Source organism: Scyliorhinus canicula, chromosome 3 (assembly GCF_902713615.1).
Source record: "Scyliorhinus canicula chromosome 3, sScyCan1.1, whole genome shotgun sequence".
Lineage (NCBI taxonomy): Eukaryota > Metazoa > Chordata > Chondrichthyes > Carcharhiniformes > Scyliorhinidae > Scyliorhinus > Scyliorhinus canicula.
Genome location: NC_052148.1, coordinates 71,011,606 through 71,035,664, shown reverse-complemented (window position 1 = coordinate 71,035,664; position 24,059 = coordinate 71,011,606). Strand labels below are relative to the sequence as shown.

The 24,059-nt window shown below is 46.1% G+C and overlaps 1 protein-coding gene across 1 annotated transcript in view; it reads left to right on the top strand.

Moving 5' to 3' along the window:
• The window catches only part of nol6 (nucleolar protein 6 (RNA-associated)), a 130,765-nt gene that overhangs the window by 85,270 nt on the left and 21,436 nt on the right, over positions 1–24,059 (top strand). The window contains exons 19-23 of the mRNA XM_038790687.1: positions 9,589–9,752; positions 11,542–11,694; positions 17,728–17,825; positions 20,892–21,016; positions 21,993–22,082. Of these exons, the coding sequence (XP_038646615.1) occupies positions 9,589–9,752; positions 11,542–11,694; positions 17,728–17,825; positions 20,892–21,016; positions 21,993–22,082 (630 nt within the window). The remainder of the gene's footprint in view (positions 1–9,588; positions 9,753–11,541; positions 11,695–17,727; positions 17,826–20,891; positions 21,017–21,992; positions 22,083–24,059) is intronic.

Sequence of the window (24,059 nt, the reverse complement as noted above, 5' to 3'; positions counted from 1 at the left end):
CCTATGAATGTGCAAGCCAATCCATGAAGGGACATTCAGTGCTGCCCAAAGCATGCGCATCATACTGTCTTGTGGTGGCATAGTGGTATTGTCACTGGACTGGTGATCCAGAGATCAGGCGAAGTTCGTGAGAGGGAGGCAGCTCTTTTCAAACATTAGGAGGGTATTGAACGTCATTATGGCACTGGCGGAGAGGAAGGAAACAGAGGTGATTGTGGCATTGGACACTGAGAAGGCGTTTGACCGGGTAGTACTTGATGGCAGTTCTGGAGTGGTTTGGGGTTAGCCAAGATTTGTGAACTGGGTAAAGCTACTATATAAAGAGCCGCACAAGGGTGAGTGTCTGCACAAACAAGATCAGCTGGAGATACTTTTCTCTCCACCGTGGAACTAGGCAGGGATGCCCTATGTCCTCCCTGCTGTTTGCACTCGTGATTGAGCCGTTGGCCATCGCATGAAGAAGTTCTGGGGTGTGGAAAGGAATAGTGTGGCGGGGGTGGGGGGGGGGATAGAGCACAGGGTGTCCTTATATGCCGATGACTTGCTGTTATACGTGTCGGAACCGAGTGTGGGGGGGGGGGGGGGGGAAATCACATTCATATGTTTTAGTCCTGTCCAAAGCTAGAGGATTACTGGAAGGAGGTTTTTAGGGTAATTTCTAAAGTGGTGCACGTGAGACTGGACCCGGGCCCCCGGGAGGCCATATTCGGGGTGTCGGACCAGCGAGGGTTGGAAACGGGTGCGGGAGGCAGATGTTGTAGCCTTCGCCTCGTTGATCGCCCGAAGGCGGATCCTGATAGGTTGAACTGGGTAAAGCTACTATATAAAGAGCCGCACAAGGGTGAGTGTCCGCACAAACAACATCAGCTGGAGATACTTTTCTATCCACCGTGGAACTAGGCAGACCCATTTACAGATGGACGGTTTGCCAGTTGGGAGGGGTTCTCTGTAAAATTCCAACTAGCAGCGACACACCTATTCCGATATTTTCAACTGCACGACTTGGTTCACGGGTTTTCCTTGTGTTCCCCATGGTGCCACAGCCTTCTCTGTTGGAGGAAATCTTACGGTTGGCAAGGACTTGATGAAGGGGGGGGGGAGAAGAACCTCGAATATCTATGTTGCTTGATTGGGTGAAGGAGAAATGGGAGGAAGAGTTGGAACCCATCTTCGATGAGGATGTGTGAAATAAGGCCCTTTCTAATGTTATGGGCCAGGGCTTAGAAACTCCAAAGTGTATTATGGAGTTCACCTGATCTACAACCTTTATGTTGAATTTGGTTAGGATGAGCACAAAAGTCTTCACTGCAAGTGTGAGTTATCAGACTTCCTTATATATATCAAAACACAGCAAGAATTTTTATCAGTTACAAACATAAAGACACCACACAGCTACAGTAATCGATGTATTTAACACCTAATGAATTCCCCCTTAGCTGTTCCAATTCAACAACAAAATCCAATAAACCAAAGCCCTTTTCAAGAGTGTGGCCCAGCACACTGTATTCTCACTTGACTGGGACTGGTCCTTTCCCTGAGATTCTGATCCAATTTCAACCAGCAGTTTCAAACTCCTTCTGGAAAACCAGAATCTTTTGGTTTAAAGTCTTTAAAGTTACCAAGGCAGTTTGCCACATCCAACGTGCTTTCAGTTCACTGGAACAGCTTTTAAAATAAAAACAGAGAAAAACAGGGAAAACACTTCTTCCTTCTGCAGTCCAAAGTGACCCAAACGAAAACTGAAACCAAATAAAACCCCGTTCACCTGACAGCCACAGCCCAGCTCCACCCACAAATGACACCAAGTCACATGAGGAGACTAATCCTTTCTTAAAGGGACACCCCCCTGACAGTAGGGTAAATTCCACCTCATCCTGCCCACGGCCCTGCTTCATCCAACTCAAGTTGATTCATAGAGCTCATCTAACCAAATGTAGGGTGAGTGGGTTCTTTGATGGAGTGGAGGATAGGTGTGAGCGGTGTTCTCGTAGGCGCCAAGCTCCCCTCTTCTTCTGGTTTTGTCCAAAGACTGTGAGCTTTTGGGTCTCCTTATTTAATATAATGTCAATGGTTCTTAACATTGTCTGGAGCTTGTCTGTCGGTGGCCATTTTCAGGGTGTCATAGTTGCTGAGGCTGCGGATGGAGGTGTAGGCCAATATGCTCGCCTTTGCCTCATTGATAGCCAAAAGGTGTGTTCTGCAGCGGTGGAGACCGTCTGCTCCGCCTCGTGCCTTATGGACTTTTTATACCTGGAAAAGGTCAAGTACACCGTGAGGAGATGGGTGGAGGGATTCTACCTGAGGTGGCAGCCATTTAGCTCATACTTCAAAGAGTTAATTACCACCAGCTCTTAGGGGATGGGGGGGGGGGGGGGGGGGGGTGGATTTATTGGTGAGGTTGGGGAGGAGCAGGGGGAGGCAGGATTTATTGGTGAGGTTAGGGGGGAGCGGGGAGGCAGGATTTATTGGTGAGGTTAGGCGGGGAGCGGGGGGGGCAGGATTTATTGGTGAGGTTAGGGGGGGCAGGATTTATTGGTGAGATTAGGGGGGGAGCGGGGGGGGGCAGGATTTATTGGGGAGGAGCAGGGGGAGGCAGGATTTATTGGTGAGGTTAGGGGGGAGCGGGGGGGCAGGATTTATTGGCGAGGTTAGGGTAGGAGCGGGGGGAGGCAGGATTTATTGGTGAGGTCCGGGGGGGGGGGGGGGGGGGGGGGGGGGCAGGATTTATTGGTGAGGTCCGGGGGGGGGGGGGCAGGATTTATTGGTGAGGTTAGGCGGGGGGGCAGGATTTATTGGTGAGGTTAGGGGGCGGAGGCAGGATTTATTGGTGAGGTTAGGGGGGGCAGGATTTATTGGTGAGGTTAGGGGAGGAGCGGGGGGGGCAGGATTTATTGGTGAGGTTAGGGGGGAGCGGGGGGGGCAGGATGTATTGGTGAGGTTAGGGGGCGGAGGCAGGATTTATTGGTGAGGTTAGGGGGGAGCGGGGGGGGGGCAGGATTTATTGGTGAGGTTAGGGGAGGAGCGGGGGGGAGGCAGGATTTATTGGTGAGGTTAGGGGGGAGCGGGGGGGCAAGATTTATTGGTGAGGTTAGGGGGGAGCGGGGGGGGCAGGATTTATTGGTGAGGTTAGGGGAGGAGCGGGGGGGGCAGGATTTATTGGTGAGGTTAGGGGGGAGCGGGGGGGGCAGGATTTATTGGTGAGGTTAGGGGAGGAGCGGGGGGGGCAGGATTTATTGGTGAGGTTAGGGGAGGAGCGGGTGGGGCAGGATTTATTGGTGAGGTTAGGGGGGAGCGGGGGGGGGCAGGATTTATTGGTGAGGTTAGGGGAGGAGCGGGGGGGAGGCAGGATTTATTGGTGAGGTTAGGGGGGAGCGGGGGGGGGGGCAAGATTTATTGGTGAGGTTAGGGGGGAGCGGGGGGGGGGGCAGGATTTATTGGTGAGATTAGGGGAGGAGCGGGGAAGGCAGGATTTATTGGTGAGGTTAGGCGGGGAGGCAGGATTTATTGGTGAGGTTAGGGGAGGAGCGGGGAAGGCAGGATTTATTGGTGAGGTTAGGGGAGGAGTGGGGGGAGGCAGGATTTATTGGTGAGGTTAGGGGGCGGAGGCAGGATTTATTGGTGAGGTTAGGGGGGGGAGGCAGGATTTATTGGTGAGGTTAGGGGGGGGAGGCAGGATTTATTGGTGAGGTTAGGCGGGGAGCGGGGGGGCAGGATTTATTGGTGAGGTTAGGGGGGAGCGGGGGGAGGCAGGATTTATTGGTGAGGTTAGGGGGGGCAGGATTTATTGGTGAGGTTAGGGGAGGAGCGGGGGGAGGCAGGATTTATTGGTGAGGTTAGGGGGGAGCGGGGGAGGCAGGATTTATTGGTGAGGTTAGGGGGGAGCGGGGGGGGGCAGGATTTATTGGTGAGGTTAGGGGAGGAGCGGGGGGGGGCAGGATTTATTGGTGAGGGTGGGGGGGGCACACAGGATTTATTGGTGAGGTTAGGGGGGGGATATGGGGGGTGGTTGGATGTGGCCCTTGTGTGACTTTCAAATATCTGATTTCTTGTGTTAACAATTGTACCACGTTTCAACAATTTTCATAGTTGTTGTATTGAATATGAAATCTTTAATAAAATATTTTTTTTTAAAGTGATGGAAGGGGTCATCAACAGTACTAGTAAGCAGCTCTTAATTAACAATCACCGGCTCACTGACGCTCAGTTTGGGTTCTGCCAGGGTGACTCAACTCCTACCTTGTTACAGCCTTGTTTCAAACATGGACAAACGAGCTGAACTCCAGTGAGGCGAGAGTGACTGCCCTTGATTTCAAGGCGGCATTTGACTGAGTATGGCGTTAAGGAGACCTAGGCAAACTTGTGTCAATGGGAATCTGGGGGGAAACTCCACAAGTTGGAATCATACTTAGCACAAAGGAAGATGGTTGTGGTTGTTGTACGTCAGTCATCGCAGTCCTGAGATATCCCTGCAGGAGTTGCTCACGGTAGTGTCCTATCCAACCATCCTTAGCTGCTTCATCAATGACCATCCTTCAACATCAGGTCAGATGTGGGGATGTTCGCTGATGACTGCACAATATTCACCACCATTCGTGACTCCTCGGACACTGAAGCACTCCATGTCAAATGCAGCAAGACCTGGATAATATCCAGGTTTGGGCTGACAAATGGCAAGTTACATTCGTGCCACACAAGTGCCAGGCACTGAATCTCCAATAAGAGAGAATCAATCTCGCTTTCTTTGACATTCAATGACATTACCAGGTATACAGAGTACAGGACGGAGATGGAGAACCTAGTGGAGTGGTGTAGCGACAACAATCTATCCCTCAATGCCAGCAAAAACTAAGGAGCTGGTCATTGACTTCAGGAAGCAAAGTACTGTACACACCCTTGTCAGCATCAACAGGGCCGAGGTAGAGATGGTTAGCAGTTTCAAACTCCTACGGGTACACATCTTCAAAAATCTGTCCTGGTCCACCCAGTTCAACGCTACCACCAAGAAAGCACAACAGCGCCTATACTTCCTCAGGAAACTAAGGAAATTCGGCATGTCCACGTTAACTCTTACCAACTTCTACACATGCACCATAGAAAGCATCCTATCTTGGTACGCTGGTGGTGTCCATGGAAGTGGAGAAAGCATTTGATCTGGCGGAGTGGCAGTACTTGTTCGAAGTTTTGGGAAGGTTTGGGTTTGGGCTGAGATTTGTGGCATTGGCATTTGTGGTATGTGGCGCCAAGAGCGAGGGTGAGGAAGAATGATATGAGCTCACAAAGCTTTGACTTACACAGGGGTACGAGGCAGGGGTGCCCACTGTCGCCGCTGCTGTTTGCGCTGGCCATAGAACCATTGACGTTGGCTCTCAGGGGATCGGCAGAGTGGCAAGGGATAATGAGGGGACAGAGGGAGCATTGGGTGTCGCTCTATGCTGATGACCTCTTGCTGTATGTTTCGGATCCGTTGGAGAGTATGGGAAGGATTATGGGCCTGTTGGGGAGGTTTGGAGGGTTCTCGGGTGACAAGCTGAATGTAGGGAAAAGCGAGGTAGTCCCGGTGAACGAACTGGCACAGCGGGCTAATTTAAGGAGGGTGCCATTTACGGTAGCGAGGGATAGGTTTAGGTACTTGGGGATTCAGGTAGCGAGGGAATGGGTGGGGCTCCATAAGTGGAACTTAACGAAGCTGGTAGAGGAGGCCAGGGAGGATCTTAAGAGGTGCACTTAACTGCACTTAACGCTGGCGGGGAGGGTCCATGTGGTGACAATGAATATTCTGCCAAAGTTCTTGTTTATCTTTCAAGCTCTCCCGATCTTTATACCAAAGGCCTTTTTTCGGAAAGTGGACACAATCATCTCTGACTTTGTATGGGCGGGAAGGTGCCAAGGGTATGGAGGACCCTGCTACAGAGGCAGCAGGGGGGATTGGCATTGCCAAACTTATTTCATTATTATTGGCCGGCTAATGTGGACAAGGTGCACGGTGGTGGGAAAGAAAAGGGGTAGAGTGGGTTAGGATGGCGGAGGAATCTTGTCAGAGGTCTAGTGTGAGGGCTATGGTGGCTTCACAATTGCCAATGGCTCCGATTAGGTATTCAGGGAGCACAGTAGTGCATTCCACGGTGAAGATATAGAATTAGCCGAGGAGGCATTTTAGGGTGGAAGGGATGTCGGTGTTAACACCGCTGTGCGAGAATCATGGGTGTGAGCCGGTTTGGGGGGGATGGGGGATGGATAGTGTATACAGGAGGTGGAGGGAAGTGGGGCTGGTCAAAGTGAGGGATTTGTGTTTGGAGGAAGGATTCGCCAGTCTGGAGGAGCTAAGGGAGAGGGTAGAGCTGCCGAGGGATAGTGAGTTCAGGTATCTACAGGTTAGGGACTTTGCACGAAAGGTCTGGAAGGGGTTCCCTAGATTGCCGGGATACACCCTGCTGGAGCGACTGCTTCTTCCGGATGTGGAAGGGGAGAGAAGAATTGGGGATATATATAAGTGGCTGAGGGTGCAGGGAGATGAGCAGGGAGGTGGGGAAGATCAAGGAGAAATGGGAAGCGGAGTTGGGAATGGAGATCAATTGGGGAGTATGGAGTGAGACACTGCGAAGGGTAAACGGGATCTCCTCGTGTGCAAGGATGAGCCTGATACAGTTTAAGGCGGTGCACAGGGTGCATATGACTCGGGCGACAATGAGTGGATTCTTACAGGGGGTAGCTGATGAGTGTGAGAGGTGTGAGCGGGGGCCAGCAAATCACGCGCACATGTTTTGGGTTGTGAAAAATTGGGAAGATTCTGGGCGGGAGTGTTTGCGGTCTTAACCAGGATAGTGGAGGAGGGAGTGGTCCTGGACCCTTTGGTGGCGATATTTGGGGTTTCAGAGAAGCTGGAGCTCATGGAGAGGAAGAAGGCCGATGTCTTGGCCTTCGCCTCTCTGATTGCACTGCTACGCACTTTGCTGGAGTGGCGGTCGGCATTGCCACCGGGGGTAGCAGCATGGTTGGGTGACCTGTATGACTTCCTGCGGTTAGAGAAGATAAAGTATGAGTTAAGGGGCTCAGCAGGGGAGTTTGAGAAAAGGTGGGGGATGTTTGTGACCGTGTTTGAGGAGCCGTTCGTCGCAGTGGGGTGGGGGCGGGGTGGTGATGTGGGGAGTGGGGGGGTTGAAAAAGGAGAAAAAGCTGTACAAACTGTATAGTTGATTGTTGGGAAGAATGTTTCCCGGGGTTTTTATTTGCTGTAATCTACTTTGATACAAGTTTGAATAAAATGTGTTTTGAAATAAATATATAGAAATCATCCTATCTGGCTGCATCACATCCTGGTATGGCAACTGCTCGGCCCAAGACCGCAGGAAACTTGAGAGTTGTGTACACAGCCCAGTCAACACAAACCTTCCTCCCATCCGTTGACTCCATCTACACCTCCCACTGCCTGGGGAAAGCGGGCAACATAATCAAAGATCCCTCCCACCCAGCTTACTCACTCTTCCAACATCTTCCATCGGGCAGGAGATTCAGAAGTCTGAGAACACACACGAACAGACTCAAAAACAGCTTCTTCCCTGCTGTTACCAGACTCCTAAACGACCCTCTTATGGACTCACCTGATTAACACTACACCCCTGTATGCTTCACCTGATGCCGGTGTTTATGTAGTTACATTGTGTACCTTGTGTTGTCCCATTATGTATTTTATTTTCCTTTTCATTTCATGTACTTAATGATCTGTTGAGCTGCTCGTAGAAAAATACTTTTCACTGTACCTTGGTACATGTGACAATTATCCAGTCCAATCCATCATGAGCCCTCCTAGGGGGGGGCGCGTAACCAATGACCAGAAACTGAACTGGACTAGCCATATAAATACTTGACTACAAGAGCTGGTCAGAGGCTAGGAATCCTACTGCGAGTAATTTTCCTATCTCCCCAAAACCTGTCCACCACCTACAAGTCAGGAGTGTAATGGAGTACTCTCCACTTGCCCAGATGAGTGCAGCTCCAACAACACTCAGCTTGACACCATCCAGGACAAAGCAACCCACTTGATTGGCACCCCTTCCAAAAACATTCAAACCCTCCACCACCGATGCACAGTAATAGCAGTGTGTACCATCTACAAGATGCACTGCAAGAATTCACCAAGCCTCCTTCGGCAGCATATTTCAAACCACTATCCCCTAGAAGGACAAGGACAGCAGATACATGGGAACACCACCACCTGGAAGTTCCCCTCCCGAGTCACTCACCACACCGACTTGGAAATATATCGCCCTTCCTTCACTGTCGCTGGGTCAAAATCATGGAACTCCCTCCCTATTAGCACAGTGGGTGTACCTACATCACATGGACTGAAGTTCACCACCACCGTCCCAAGGGCAATTAGCGGTGGGCAACAAATGCTGACCTAGCCGGCGAAGCCCACATCCCGTAAAAATGTAAGAAAAAAAATTCCTCCTTTCACCCTCCAAGACATACTACTACTATTGATTTGCTTAGAAGCTCCCTCCTGCACCTCCATGTCGTCACTAAATACCCAGAGCGATCAGATATCTGTGGCCTTAGAGTGGCTGAACTCACTCATGGAACTTCTCTGCTCCTCTTGTTCACTTCCTGTCTTTAAATGGCAACCTACCGTTGCCTTTGGTCACCTCTCCTAATTTTTCCACTTGGGCTGTACGGAGGATGGTTGGGTACAGTCAGTACAGACCGTTGTGAACCAAGGAATGTGATGTTTGGTACGATCCACCAGTTGTATCAACCTTGCTTGCAAAACTCAAAACATAGTGTCCCACATTAGTTGTGATACCATGTTTGGGCAGCACGGTGGTGCAGTGGTTAGCACTGCTGCCTCACGGCGCTGAGGTCCCAGGTTTGAGCTCGGCTCTGGGTCACTGTCCGTGTGAAGTTTGCACATTCTCCCTGTGTCTGTGTGGGTTTCGCCTCCACAACCCAAAGATGTGCAAGCTAGGCGGATTGGCCATGCTAAATTGCCCCTTAATTGGAAAAAAAATAATTGGGTACTCTAAATTTCTAAAGAAAAATGTTTGGACAGCACTTGCTGAGCAATCCTGATTATGCTAAGAATTACATTGAAAGCCAATTTAAGAACTTCGGGCTTGCAGTGCTTAAAACCACATATGTTCACGCAAGAGCTATGACCGATGCAGATGGAAGGAGCAATATCTGAGCTTTTTTCAATTAAGCAAAGGCTTGGGGAACAGCCATTCTCTGGTTCATTCCTCAGGGCAATGCAGTGACCAATCCGAGATACCTGCCTGGTTTGAATTTTAACAATAAGTTTGGCAGTTAACTGTTCCCTGGTGCATTCCCCATGGCAACGGCTCTACCAGAGTCCCCTTGCCAACTGATCAGCACTTCAATTCTCAGGTCCTGTAAATTGTTATTCTCATTACAGATGGCATTCTTGTGAATTTTTCCTAATGGGTGCAAGATGAAAAACTTTGGCAGCATGTGGATATTTGACATGTTGCTGAACATACACGTAGTTCTCTCGAGAGTTTTCTTGAGCAACTAAGAATGGAACAAAGTCGCTAGCACAGATTATTCAACGTTTTTTTTCCTGTTTCTACTTAGGATGGTTACGTTTTTCGAGTTCAAGTGGGATATCATAGAGAGCCTCTGATCCTGAAGGAAATCCATACACCAGATGGTATGCTGAAGTACCGGGACACTGAAGAGTCCTTGCAGTTAGAATTGGAAACTGTCCATCTCCCTTATCTAACAAGCACTCTGCATGGGTAAGAGACATATTCTGTAAGAACATTGCCTAATCTATTTATCGAAATTTAATTTCCATTTCAGCCAACTTGGGACTTTGAGTAAATAACAACAGCCACGTGCCTGACGTACTCGGCAGCTCTGTCAGCAACCGTGGAGAGAGAAACAAAGTTAACATTTTGAACTGTGTAGGACCCTTTCAGAACCAAAGGGAGGTAGAACTGTGATTGGTTCTATGCTGTTGAAAGGGGAGATTGGTGGGGGGTGAGGGGGAGAGAACAAAAGGGAAGATCTGGTATAGGGTCGAGAGCCGGATGGATTAACAAAGATGTCTTGGAACAAAAGGCAAGGGGGATGGCAACGGTTGTAGCAAAGAAATCACTGGTTCAGAATAAGTGTTAAAGTCAGAATAATGAGCAGCTCTGTCTGCGAGCAAAAATATGAAACAAGATGGCGGGGGAGGGGATTTGCAGAGGGAAAGAATCAAAATGGAAGACAGGATTCAAGGCCTGAAGTTCTTGAACACAATGTTAAGTCTGGAAGGCTGTAAAGTGCCGAATCGAAAGATGAAGACTATTCCTCAAGCTTACATTGAGTTTCACTGGAACAGTTCAGAGGCCGAGGACAGAGATGTCAGTGTGAGTGTGATGAATGTAGGAATTTCAGATTTATTGTATTATATGTAGTTATTATGCAGTAAAGGTTAAAATCCCGGGTTAGTGTGTTACTGCTGCAGTCATGTTTTTAAAAATCCTGGTTTGAAAGACAGCTCGGCTTCTTGGAGCCAGAAGTGCAATTAAAGCATCATAAAGGTTTGGCCTAATGGACTTGAGGGGTCCCTGGGGAGTGGAATATTTGAGACATTGTGTTCAGCTTAGTGAGATGATGTAGTTAATGGGAGGAGCCAGGGGTTGAAGCAGTCAGGTGTTGAAGTTTTCAGTGTTTATTTTTGGCTGGAAGGTGAGTGGAGAAGGTTTCTGAAGAATACAGCCAGAGACTCTGTATTATTCTGGCAGGGTGTCTTTCTAGCAGCCTCAAAAGATCTGACTTTAAAAAATGGAGTATTCAAAACATCTCTATATAGCAAGTATTCCTGAGTGCTCTCTGTATTTAAAAGTGGATTCTGGCTGGTGATGGGTTGTGTTCTTTGAGTGGAAGTAAAGACAGCAGTTAAGGGTTATTGTGTCACTGTGTTGATTAGCATTGTTTAAGGGGTAATTGTAAGCTATTTTCTTCTGCGATGTTAAAGATATTTTAATACCTATGTTAGTAATAAAGTTGTTTCACTTTACCTATTTGTGTGAAACCACTCTGGAGTGAGATATCCTTTCCGTACAGTCTCACAAAATGAAAATAAACTATTGGGGTTTCTGTTCAGTATCCTAGCCACTGTTGGGGTCTCGTCCGGGATTGTAATAGTGTAAACAAGATAGTGAATTAAAATGGCAAGCCACAGGAAGGTTGGTGTCATGTTTGAAGACTGAGCAGAGGTGTCCATCAAAGCAGTCAACCAGCCTGCATTTGTTCTCCCTAATATACTAGCATCTTCTGCGATAGCACGGAAAGGGAATGAGGTATTTGGGGTGATAGAGGAGCGTACCAGGGTGTTGAGGTCCCTTTGGAATTCGGAGATGGGAAGATGTGGTTGGTGGCTCCTGCTGGCGGTGGTGAACAGAGCGGAGAATGTAGAGATTGGTGGGTTCCCACAGATGTTGATTTGAGGGCCTGTCAGCTTTCTTTGATGGCATGCATTTAAATATCCTTACAGTCCATCTTTTAAAATTCAGAACTAAATTTATTATCTTCCAGGCTTCAACAGCAGCATTCTGCCTACAGTGGAACATGTCGACTTGCTAAACGCTGGATCAGTGCTCAGTTACTCAGTAATGATATTGGTGAGGAGAGTATTGACCTGCTTGCAGCCTACCTCTTCACACAGACTGCACCTTATACACCCCCTGCGTAAGGATCTATTTATATTTCATTTGAGGAGGTGGAGGAGGTAGTCTTGTACTTGTATATTTTAAAGCAACCATCTTTAACATGTCGGACGCTGTAAATGAGTTCATTTGTCTTTGCATGTTTGGTTTTGTCATGGCAGCCTGTTTGTGTTTTTGAGCAATCAAACAATTTTCTGATTTATCCTGGGGCGACGTCAGACAATGGCAACCTGATTGTGCTTTTGAGAGTAATTAAAAAACATTTTTTTTGTGGGATTAGACTGTTCTAGTTATTGGTTTTGTAATTCTATTGGTTAAATTTCATGCAGTTTCACATCAGTGATAACAGTCATACGCTTAAACCTTGCCAGGCCTATTGCCGATGCTAATTTATGATTTCCCTGATGTTTTGAGTCGTGGGCAGATTGGGTCCATGAGTCATGCGTTCACACTGTAATCTCTTTCTAAAGAAAGAAAGAGTACCTATTTACAAGGTTCCATTATATTAATATTTCAACATTTATTACAAATACCAGCTAAACTCTGTGCAGTTTTGGCCTCCTTGCCAAAGGAGGGAAATTATTGCATGAAAGGAGATGCATCGAAGATTCAATAGAATGGTTCCTTGGATGAGAAGGATTGAATGGACCGAGCCAAAATTCTGCAGAGTTTAGAAAACTGAGGGGTGATCTCATGACAATGTCTAAAAGCTTTGGCAGACTTGACAGGGCAGATACTGAGACCCCCTTGCTGGAGAGTAGACAATTCTTCATTGGGTCATGGTCTCAGGATATAGGGGTCAACCACTTAGGACTGAATTTATTCACTTTGAGTCCTGAATCTATGGGTAGAGAATTCTTAAGAATTCCAAAGGGCTGCAGATATTCAGTGATTGAATACTGTGATTGATATATTGTTGAACACCAAGGGAATCAAGAAATATTGGCAAAGTGAAATCACCTGAAGCCTGATTAGGGCCTCAGCAGGTGTTGATTACTATTGAAGCTTAACAGGTGTGTGAGTCGTCTCAGCTTACCTCAACTCTATTTAAGAAGGGGACTTTTGGAAGTGGATTCTTCCCGGAGGTGGAAGATAAATGTGAACAGTGCCAGAGAGGCCCAGCCAATCAAACCCATATGTTCTGGTCCTGTCTCAGACTTGTTGGGTACTGGACCATCTTTTTCTTTTTTTATATATATAAATTTAGAATGCCCAATTCCTTTTTTCCAATTAAGGGGCTATTTAGCTCGGCCAATTCACCAACCCTGCACTTCTTTGGGTTGTGGGCGCGAAACACACACAAACACAGGGAGAATGTGCAAACTCCACACGGCCAGTGACCCAGAGTCGGGATCGAACCAGGGGCCTTGGCGCTGTGAGGCAGCAGTGCTAACCACTGCGCCACCGTGCTGCCCTGCTGGACCACCTTTTTCAAAGCCATGCCCAAGTTTGTGGGGGTGAGGGTGGAGCTATACCCATTAGTGGCGGTCTTCGTGGTTTTGCAACAGCCAGAGCGCTCTATAGGAAGATGGGTAGATGCCCTAGCCTTTGCCTCCCTGATTGCTCGCCGTAGACTCCTACCAGGCTGGAGATCAGCAGTGCCACCCAAGGCAGCAGACTGGCTGTCGGACTTAACAGAATTCCTCAAATTGGAGAAGAAAAAATTACCATCAGAGAGGATCAGAAGAAGGCTTCCGCAAAACCATTTTGGTAGGAATAACAGCAAACGGGATTATTATTTAAACGATAAAATATTAAAGCATGCCGCTGTGCAGAGAGACTTGGGTGTGCTAGTGCATGAGTCACAGAAGGTTGGTTTACAGGTGCAACAGGTGATTAAGAAGGCAAATGGAATTTTGTCCTTCATTGCTAGAGGGATGGAGTTTAAGACTAGGGAGGTTATGTTGCAATTGTATAGGGTGTTGGTGAGGCCACACCTGGAGTATTGTGTTCAGTTTTGGTCTCCTTCCTTGAGAAAGGACGTGCTGACACTGGAGGGTGTGCAGAGGAGATTCACTAGGTTAATCCCAGAGCTGAAGGGGTTGGATTATGAGGAGAGGTTGAGTAGACTGGGACTGTACTGAGGAAATGGCTGAGGAACTGAACAGGTTTTTTGGGTCGGTCTTCACAGTGGAAGACACAAATAACATGCCAGTGACTGATAGAAATGAGGCTATGACAGGTGAGGACCTTGAGACGATTGTTATCACTAAGGAGGGAGTGATGGGCAAGCTAATGGGGCTAAAGGTAGACAAGTCTCCTGGCCCTGATGGAATGCATCCCAGAGTGCTAAAAGAGATGGCTAGGGAAATTGCAGATGCACTAGTGATAATTTACCGAAATTCACTAGACTCTGGGGTGGTCCCGGTGGATTGGAAATTAGCAAACGTGACGCCACTGTTTAAAAAAGGAGGTAGGCAGAAAGCAGGAAATTATAGGCCAGTGAGTTTAACTTCGGTAATAGGGAAGATGCTGGAATCTATCATCAAGGAAGAAATTGCGAGGCATCTGGATAGAAATTGTCCCATTGGGCAGACGCAGCATGGGTTCGTAAAAGGCAGGTCGTGCCTAACTAATTTAGTGGAATTTTTTGAGGACATTACCAGTGCAGTAGATAACGGGGAGGCGATGGATGTGGTATATCTGGATTTCCAGAAAGCCTTTGACAAGGTGCCACACAAAAGGTTGCTGCATAAGATAAAGATGCATGGCATTAAGGGTAAAGTAGTAGCATGGATAGAGGATTGGTTAATTAATAGAAAGCAAAGAGTTGGGATAAATGGGTGTTTCTCTGGTTGGCAATCAGTAGCTAGTGGTGTCCCTCAGGGATCCGTGTTGGGCCCACAATTGTTCACAATTTACATTGATGATTTGGAGTTGGGGACCAAGGGCAATGTGTCCAAGTTTGCAGATGACACTAAGATGAGTGGTAAAGCGAAAAGTGCAGAGGATACTGGAAGTCTGCAGAGGGATTTGGATAGGTTAAGTGAATGGGCTCAGGTCTGGCAGATGGAATACAATGTTGACAAATGTGAGGTTATCCATTTTGGTAGGAATAATCAGCAAACGGGATTATTATTTAAACGATAAAATATTAAAGCATGCCGCTGTTCAGAGAGACTTGGGTGTGCTAGTGCATGAGTCACAGAAGGTTGGTTTACAAGTGCAACAGGTGATTAAGAAGGCAAATGGAATTTTGTCCTTCATTGCTAGAGGGATGGAGTTTAAGACTAGGGAGGTTATGTTGCAATTGTATAAGGTGTTAGTGCGGCCACACCTGGAGTATTGTGTTCAGTTTTGGTCTCCTTACTTGAGAAAGGACGTACTGGCGCTGGAGGGTGTGCAGAGGAGATTCACTAGGTTAATCCCAGAGCTGAAGGGGTTGGATTATGAGGAGAGGTTGAGTAGACTGGGACTGTACTCGTTGGAATTTAGAAGGATGAGGGGGGATCTTATAGAAACATTTAAAATTATGAAGGGAATAGATAGGATAGATGCGGGCAGGTTGTTTCCACTGGCGGGTGAAAGCAGAACTAGGGGACATAGCCTCAAAATAAGGGGAAGTAGATTTAGGACTGAGTTTAGGAGGAACTTCTTCACCCAAAGGGTTGTGAATCTATGGAATTCCTTGTCCAGTGAAGCAGTTGAGGCTCCTTCATTACATGTTTTTAAGGTAAAGATAGATAGTTTTTTGAAGAATAAAGGGATTAAGGGTTATGGTGTTCGGGCCGGAAAGTGGAGCTGAGTCCACAAAAGATCAGCCAAGATCTCATTGAATGGCGGAGCAGGCTCGAGGGGCCAGATGGCCTACTCCTGCTCCTAGTTCTTATGTTCTTATGTTCTTAAAACATGGGAGCAATTTATCAGTCTGTTCGAAGACCTGTTTGTGACCAGCTACCAATAGGAGGAGGGAGGAAACGAAGCAGACAAAGGGAAAGAAAAGGAGGGGGAAGGGAGGAGAGGAGGCATCGCCCAGAGAGCAAGGGAAGTAGGTGCAGAGAAACCAAAGGGTAAAACCCATGGAGGCAGCCATGGCAAAGAACAACAGGGTATGCAACAACAGAGTATGCAAATACTCCCCTGGTATATTTTCATACCATGGGGCAACATGCATAGTTAAGACTATGGTGGTAATAACCAATTAATGTGATAGTCACCTGAAGAAGGAGCCGTGCTCCGAAAGCTCGTGTTTGAAACAAACCTGTTGGACTTTAACCTGGTGTTGTAAGACTTCTTACTGTGCTCACCCCAGTCCAACGCCGGCATCTCCACATCATGTGATAGTTATGAGGAACAAGGAAATGGCAGAGGAGTTAAATAGATACTTTGCATCCGTCTTTGAGGGGGAAGATACTTAATACTAAAGAATACAGGGGAGAAATTACTAAAGAAGACGTATTAGAGAAACTAGTGGGACTAAAGGCAGGTAAGTCCCCTGACCCTGATGGCTTGCATCCTAGGATCCTTAAGGAAGTAGGTACAGCAATAGTGGAAGCATTGGTTGTAATTTTCCAAAACTCCTTGGATTCTGGAGAAGTAACTGAGGATTGGAAAACTGCCAATGTGACACCCTATTCAAAAAGGCAGGAAGGTTAAAAGCAGGTAACTATATGCGAATTAGCCTAACATCTACTGTTGGAAAAACATTAGAATCCATTGGAAAATCATAATCTAATCAATCGGTCAGCATGGCTTCAAGAAAGGGAAATCATGTCTGACTAATTTATTAGAGTTTCACGAGGAAGTCTCAACCAGAGCAGATCAAGGAGAAACAGTAAATGTGTCGTATTTCTACTTCCAAAAGGCAGTCGACAAGGTTAAGTCATAAGATAAGAGCCCATGGTGTTGGAAGTAGTATATTGGCATGGATAGAAAATTGACTAATGGGCAGGAAACAATGAGTGAGGATAAGGGGTTCTGCTTCAGGTTGGCAACCTGTAACCTGTGCGGTTCCACAGGGATCAGTGCTGGGCCCACAACTATTTACAATATATATTAATGACTTGGGAGGAAGGAAGTGAATGTACTGTAGCAAACTTTGCGGACTACACAAAAATAGGTGGAAAGGCAAGTTGCGAGAGGGATACAAACAGTTTGCAAAGAGATATTGATAGGTTAAGTAAATAGACAATAATGTGGCAAATGGCGTATCGTGGGAAAATGCAAAGTTGTTCATTTTGGAAGGGCGAACAAAAGAACACTATTATTTAAATGGAGAAAAACTGCAGAAAGCTGCAATACAAAGGGACTTGGGGACATTTGTGCACAAAACACAGGAAACTAGCACACGGGTGCAGCAGGTAATCAGGAAGACTAATGAAATGTTGTCCCTTATTTCAAGGGGGGTTGGAATATAAGAGTAGGGAAGTCTTGCTGCAACTGTATAAGGTACTAGTGAGATCACATCTGGAGTTCTGTGAGTAGATTGAGGCCCTTATTTAAGGAAATATATTATTTAATTGGAAATGGTTCAGAGAAGGTTCACTAGGATGATACCCGGTATGGAGAGATTCTCTTATGAGCAAAGGTTAAACAGGGTGGAACTCTACTCATTGGAATTGAGAAGAATAAGCGATGATCTCATTGAAACAGATAGAATACTTAAGGGCTTGACAGGGTAAATGCTGAGAGGATGTTTTCCCTCATGGGAGAGTCTAGGATCAGAGGGGGCAGTCTTAGAATCATAGGGGTGCCAATTTAAGGCTAAGATGAAGAATTTCTTCTCTGAGGGTTGTGAGTCTTTGGAACCCTTTCCCACAGAGAGCTGTGGGGGCAGAATCCTTGTGAATATTTAAGACTGAGATAGATAGGATTCTTAATCAGTAAGGGAATCAAGGGTTACGGGAAAGGGCAGGATCGTGGACATGAGGAATGTTGGGTCTGCCATGATCTTATCGAATGGTGGAGCATGCTCGAGGGGCCGAGCGGCCTACTCCTGCTTCCGTTTCTTATGGTCTTCAGTTATTTTATTGAGCGACAAGCAAGCCTGAGGGGCTGATTGAAGTAATTTTGAATTTATTTTTGTTTTCCTCCTGTACCTTCTGTTGGTTAATAGTTCACTACAAACGGGCTTCCTTCGCTTTCTGAATTTGTTATCTACGTTTGATTGGAAGAATAACCCACTAATTGTGAATCTGAATGGCGACATAAAAGGTGAGATCACTTCAATGATTACTTTGCTGTTTGTAGTTATTATTAGTATTTGTTACAGATGAAACGGGACAGATTATGTAAGGTAGAAATTAACAGTCCGGATTGAAATATGCAGCAAAAACCTGCAAAAACTCTCAGTTAAAATTTCAAAGAATTGTGATCTGACTTGATTTTAAAAAGCCCCAATTGACATTTTACCACTTAATAAATGTAATAATCTTTATTAGTGTCACAAGTAGGTTTACATTATAACTGCAATTAAATTACTGTGAAATGTTGCCAATCGGCACCGGAGTCACCATAATATTACTCTTTTTAATGAGTGGAATACTATCCCACCAGTGTCACCAATAATGTTGCCAAATTAACTAGATATGGCAATTATTAATGATAATATTGCTTTTCAGAGTCGCCAGGTATCAAATGATATCACCACAAGGCTTTACCGGATATCGATCAAAGACCAAACAACCAATTAGTTAGTTCAAGTTCAAAGATAGTTTATTTACACACAAGGATTACTTCGACATGCAACATAAAACGCTACAGGTTAAACTACACCTAACAACTACAATAACCTGTACTTAACCTCAGGGCAACCGGCTCTTTGCAGATGAACAAGGCCTTTATTTGGATCTTGTGTGGCTGGGTAGAAGAAGTGGCTTCGTTTCTGCTGGGCTCATCTGTCTGGTAGCGATCGTTGGTCTTGAAGTTGTCTTCTGTTCGTAATGCTACACTTGGTTTTAGGCGTAGGCCGGGGCCAAGAGAGACCGAACACGTGACTGTGTCTCTTTTTATCCCTCTGGGATTTCGTGCTCTTTGGAGTGGTCCTTTTCTTTGGACCCAATAATTCGACAGGCTTCGATCACTGCCTTCGATTTTGGCTGTTGAGGCATTCTTAGCAAAGGGAGTGGCGCTGGTTAGTCTGCATCTGTATAGGTTACCCGAGTACAGTCCTCTTGTTCTGGGGAAATGGGCTATTAGAATGCAAACGAGCGGGGGTTTTGATCGTGTCTAGCTATCTGGGTTGCAAAGACACACACAAGCTCTGAGTGTGTCTCAGTCCTGGGTTGGCCATAATTCCCATGGTCCTTTGGAGACTCAGTCCAAGGCCGCCATGGTCGGGGGTGGGCCGATCGGAGGGCGGGGAGGCCTTATACCGGACCGGGGTATTTTCGAGTGGACGGTCCGGGTCGGGCACGCGTCCGATCGGGGGCACTATTTGCGTGGTCTGACTCCGCCATGGAGGCCGCTGCCGTGCGCATTCGCGGCCTCTGACCCAGAAGTGTGGGGGGCTGTATCTGTAGCTGGAAAGGCGCGCCTCACGACGGCTCCCTGCTAGCCCCCTGCAGGGCTGTGAATATATGGCCTTTTGACCCCAGTTTTTTTTTGCCGTAAAAGGCCACTGTTTTCACGACGGCGTGGGGGCATAGTACCTGAAATGGAAAATCCAGCCCCTAGGGTATGCTCTGGGGTCCCAGGTTCGAATTACACCACGGCAGGTGGTGGAATTTAACCTCAAAAACAAAATCTGGAATTAAAAGTCTAATGATGCTCGTGAACCATTGTTGATTGTCGTAAAAACAACTTCAGGAATGAAATCTGTTGTCCTGACCCGGTCTGGTCTACATGTTACTCCAGACCCACACAGCGATGCGGTTGACTCTTAACTGCCTCTCACTGAAATGGCCTAGCACGCCACTCGGTTCAAGGGCAAGTACTGATGGGGCAACAGCCCAGCCCAGTGATACGCACATCCCAAGGATGAATAAAGAAAAATAATTATGCTCACTGCATAGTTGCCATTCCCTATCATGCTTGATATTCTCCAAATCTCTCATGGTTATATTCCCTTTTATTAGATCTTTAGGAGTTTTATCTTTACTTCAAGATTGCAACATTTTTCAGATACTAAACTGATTGGTCTACAATTACCCTGGCCGTGTCTCCCTTTTTGAAAATGATGTTGCACTGGTCACACCCCAACCCTCCAGCATTACATCCACTCTCAACCGAAAATGGAATTAATTTCTATCTGCTGCTATTTACCCCATTTCCCTCCAATTCCTTGGATGCTGGGTGTTGGCATTTTGCCCTTTGATTTATCTTTTTTTTTATAAATTTAGATTACCCAATTATTTTTTCTATTAAGGGGCAATTTAGCATGGCCAATCCACCTACTCTGCACATTTTTGGGTTGTGGGGGCGAAACCCACGCAGACACGGGGAGAATGTGCAAACTCCACACGGACAGTGACCCAGAGCCGGGATCGAACCTGGGACCTCAGTGCCGTGAGGCGGTTGTGCTAACCACTAGGCCACCGTGCTGCCCTCCCTTTGATTTATCTTAAAACACTTTTAGAGAAATTACTTATCATAGCATGGCTGAAGAAAAGAAAAGTGAATTGTTTGAAACCCAGTTCCCTCAACACCATGCAACTGGTTGGACCATAATGGAAGCTTTTGAAGGGCATGAAGCAGCAAGTGCTTGGCAGCAGCAGACGAAGGCAATTGCAAATTGTCCAGGGCCAATTTACTGAGTCCTGTTATAGAACCCCATCACTTTTAAACAAAAAAATGGCCTTGCTCACAATTCCTACCCTAATCTTCTGTTTGCCAGTTGAGCTTCTGATTCCAGTATATCACATTTTTCTTCATCTGCTGAATGTGCAGGTTGGCCATGATAAATTCCCCTTAGTGACCAAAAAAGGTTAGGAGGGGTTATTGGGTTACAGGGATAGGGTGGAAGTGAGGGCTTAAGTGGGTCGGTGCAGACTCGATGGGCCGAATGGCCTCCTTCTGCACTGTTGTGTTCTATGTTTTATTGAGATGGAAGCAATAGATCAAGGCAAAAAGATGATGACCTGATCTTTTTTGTTTGAGAGTGTTGTATAATTGCATGTGAACAAAAATTGCAAGGAGCATGGTCCACAAATCAATCCATTGGTCAATCATTTTTTTTAGTGGGAATTACAAATTGGGCAAGCTCTTGAAAGGAAGATTTGTCGATGGTATTGTGTAATATGAAATGACACCTGAAGTGACTTTTGTTACTTATGTTTACAGAAACTGAATATACTGAGATTAAGAATGACTTTGTTGCCACAAGGTCCCAGCGACCTGTTATGTTCGTTGCTACACCCAATGACAGAACGAGTTCAATATGGACAAAAGGACGACCATCTGCTCCGGTGAGCGTACTTCATCGTTTCTTTTGGTTTGTAAAATTTCATAAAGCCCACGTATATATCTATGCAGATGTTTAGTGATGAATATATTCCAGGACATACGTTGCTAATTCCTTATGGGATACATTAATGATCACAAATCGTGGAAAACATGCACCTGACCGGGAATTTAAGAGGTACCCTTTCCTTTTGTGTTTGAAGTGAGGTGCCCCACACTGAACCTAGATGGAAAATATTGTTTGGGGGGGGGCAGGAATTGAGATTCAAACTTTATTGACACTCCAGACTTCGATCACTTTAAAATAGCAAACCATTAGTTTTGTGAAGCCTAATCTTGTTCTATGTAAGAAATAGAAGCAGGAGTAGACTATTTGGCCCTTCAAGTCTGCTCTGCCATTCACTAAAATTATGGCTGATCTGATGGTGGCATCGACGCCATATTCTTACCTGTCCTGCATAACCTTTCATTCTCTTGTAACTGAGAAACCTCTCTAACTCCGCCTTGAATGACCCAGCCTCCACAGCTCTTTAGGGTAGTGAATTCCAAAGGTTAATGATGCTTTGAGAGAATAAATTCCTCATCATCTCCATCTCAAATAGGAGACCCTTTGTTCTGAACCGGTGTCCTAGTTCTAGATTCTTCTCCTCAAGGGAATCATCCCCATCATCGCATCTATGCTGTCAAGTCCCCTCAATCTTTTTTGCTTCAATAGGATCGCTGCTCATTCTTCTAAACTCTAGAGAGGTTAGACCCAATCTGTTCAACCTTCCTTCGTAACATAACACCTTCATCCCAGGAATCGACCTAGTGAACCTTCGCTGAACTGCCCCCCCCCCCCCCGGATGCAAGTATAATTTAAATAAGAAAACCAGGTTTTCGACGCCATTTGAAGAATTGTCCAAGACATTGTCCAATCCTAGCATCTCCTCATGGACATTTTGGAATTTGATCAAAGTAAAATAATTGATATTTTTTCAGATTCTTCAACGACTGACAGAGCTTGCAAGCCAATCATTGCGAACACTAGCAACACAACTGATGGATCCACTGGATAACCATGATCTCAAGGTAATGTTTGGATATTGAGGGTGGTTTGCACTGGGACTGCGGCGCTGAGGACCCAGGTTCGAATCCCGGCAATGGGTCACTGTCCGTGTTGAGTTTGCACATTCTCCCCATGTTTGTGTGTGTTTCGTTCCCACAACCCAAAGATGTGCAGGGTAGGTGGATTGGCCACACTAAATTGCCCCTTAATTGGAAAAAATGAATTAGGTTCTCTAAATTTAAAGAAAAAGATGTGGAAAACGCATGTCCATATTAATTTTAATTTAAAAATGTATTTTTAGTTAAGTTTTCGGGTTTTTTTTACAATAGTCGCATCAAATCAAAGGAAAAGGGCGGGGGAAAGCCGCAGATATTGATGCAAAACAGGTGCAGGGCATAACAAAAATCATTGCCAACATAGGAACGAATAAGCCTGGATGAGTTGGGGAGAAAATCCCCAACGTATTCATCCCACAAATACAAAATCCGTCTGTACCAAGCAGGATACAGTCAAAAATTCCAGATTGCATCATTCCCGCAGCTTTAGAACAGAAATAATAGAAGAACCGCCCCCCCGAACTCCAGAGCAATGAATTACACTGGTGCCCACAACACAGTCAAACTCCCTTCCAGGCCCAGGGCAGAACAGACAACCATCATATCGCTATAAGACAATAAGGAGAGTGTTGAGTACCGCGCCCGAGGAAACCTCAGGCCACAGACCTCGAAGCCCGGGTCTCCCAATGAAAATTTCCCTCTATATAGATAGGGAGAGAATCCTAAAAAGCACCCCCTTCCCTCCACCCCAAGAATTTTCAGACTACATAAGAACAAAAACATCAGGATAAAAGAAGAAATAAGAGACACTGCACAAACCCTGTATTTAATATTGGGCTCAGTATAATATGACTTGTGTTAATCAAGATAATCAACGGTACAGACCATCACATCCACATTTGGCATTATTCATTTCCCTGTAAATGGTAAAAGTTGACAACATCAAGCTTTTGACAAGGTGCCACACAAAAGGTTGCTGCATAAGATAAAGATGCATGGCATTAAGGGTAAAGTAGTAGCATGGATAGAGGATTGGTTAATTAATAGAAAGCAAAGAGTGGGGATTAATGGGTGTTTCTCTGGTTGGCAATCAGTAGCTAGTGGTGTCCCTCAGGGATCAGTGTTGGGCCCACAATTGTTCACAATTTACATAGATGATTTGGAGTTGGGGACCAAGGGCAATGTGTCCAAGTTTGCAAACAACATTAAGATGAGTGGTAAAGCAAAAAGTGTAGATGATACTGGCAGTTTGCAGAGGGATTTGGATAGGTTAAGTGAATGGGCTAGAGTTTGGCAGATGGAATACAATGTTGACAAATGTGAGGTTATCCATTTTGGTAGGAATAACAACAAAAGGGATTATTATTCAAATGATAAAATATTAAAACATGCTGCTGTGCAGAGGGACCTAGGTGTGTTAGTGCATGAGTCGCAAAAAGTTGGTTTACAGGTGCAACAGGTGATTAAGAAGGCGAATGGAGTTTTGTCCTTCATTGCTAGAGGGATGGGGTTTAAGACGAGGGAGGTTATGCTGAAATTATAAAAGGTGTTAGTGAGGCCACACCTGGAGTATTGTGTTCAGGTTTGGTCTCCTTACCTGAGAAAGGACGTATTTGCGCTGGAGGGTGTGCAGAGGAGATTCACTAGGCTAATCCCAGAGTTGAGGGAGTTGGATTACGAGGGGAGGTTGAGTAGACTGGGACTGTACTCGTTGGAACTTAGAAGGATGCAGGAGGATCTTATAGAAACATATAAAATTATGAAGGGAATAGATAGGATAGATGCGGGCAGGTTGTTTCCACTGGTGGGTGAAAGCAGAACTAGAGGGCCTAGCCTCAAAACAAAATAAGGGGAAGTAGATTTAGGACTGAATTTAGGAGGAACTTCTTACCCAAACGGTTGTGAATCTATGGAATTCCTTCCCCAGTGAAGCAGTTGAGGCTC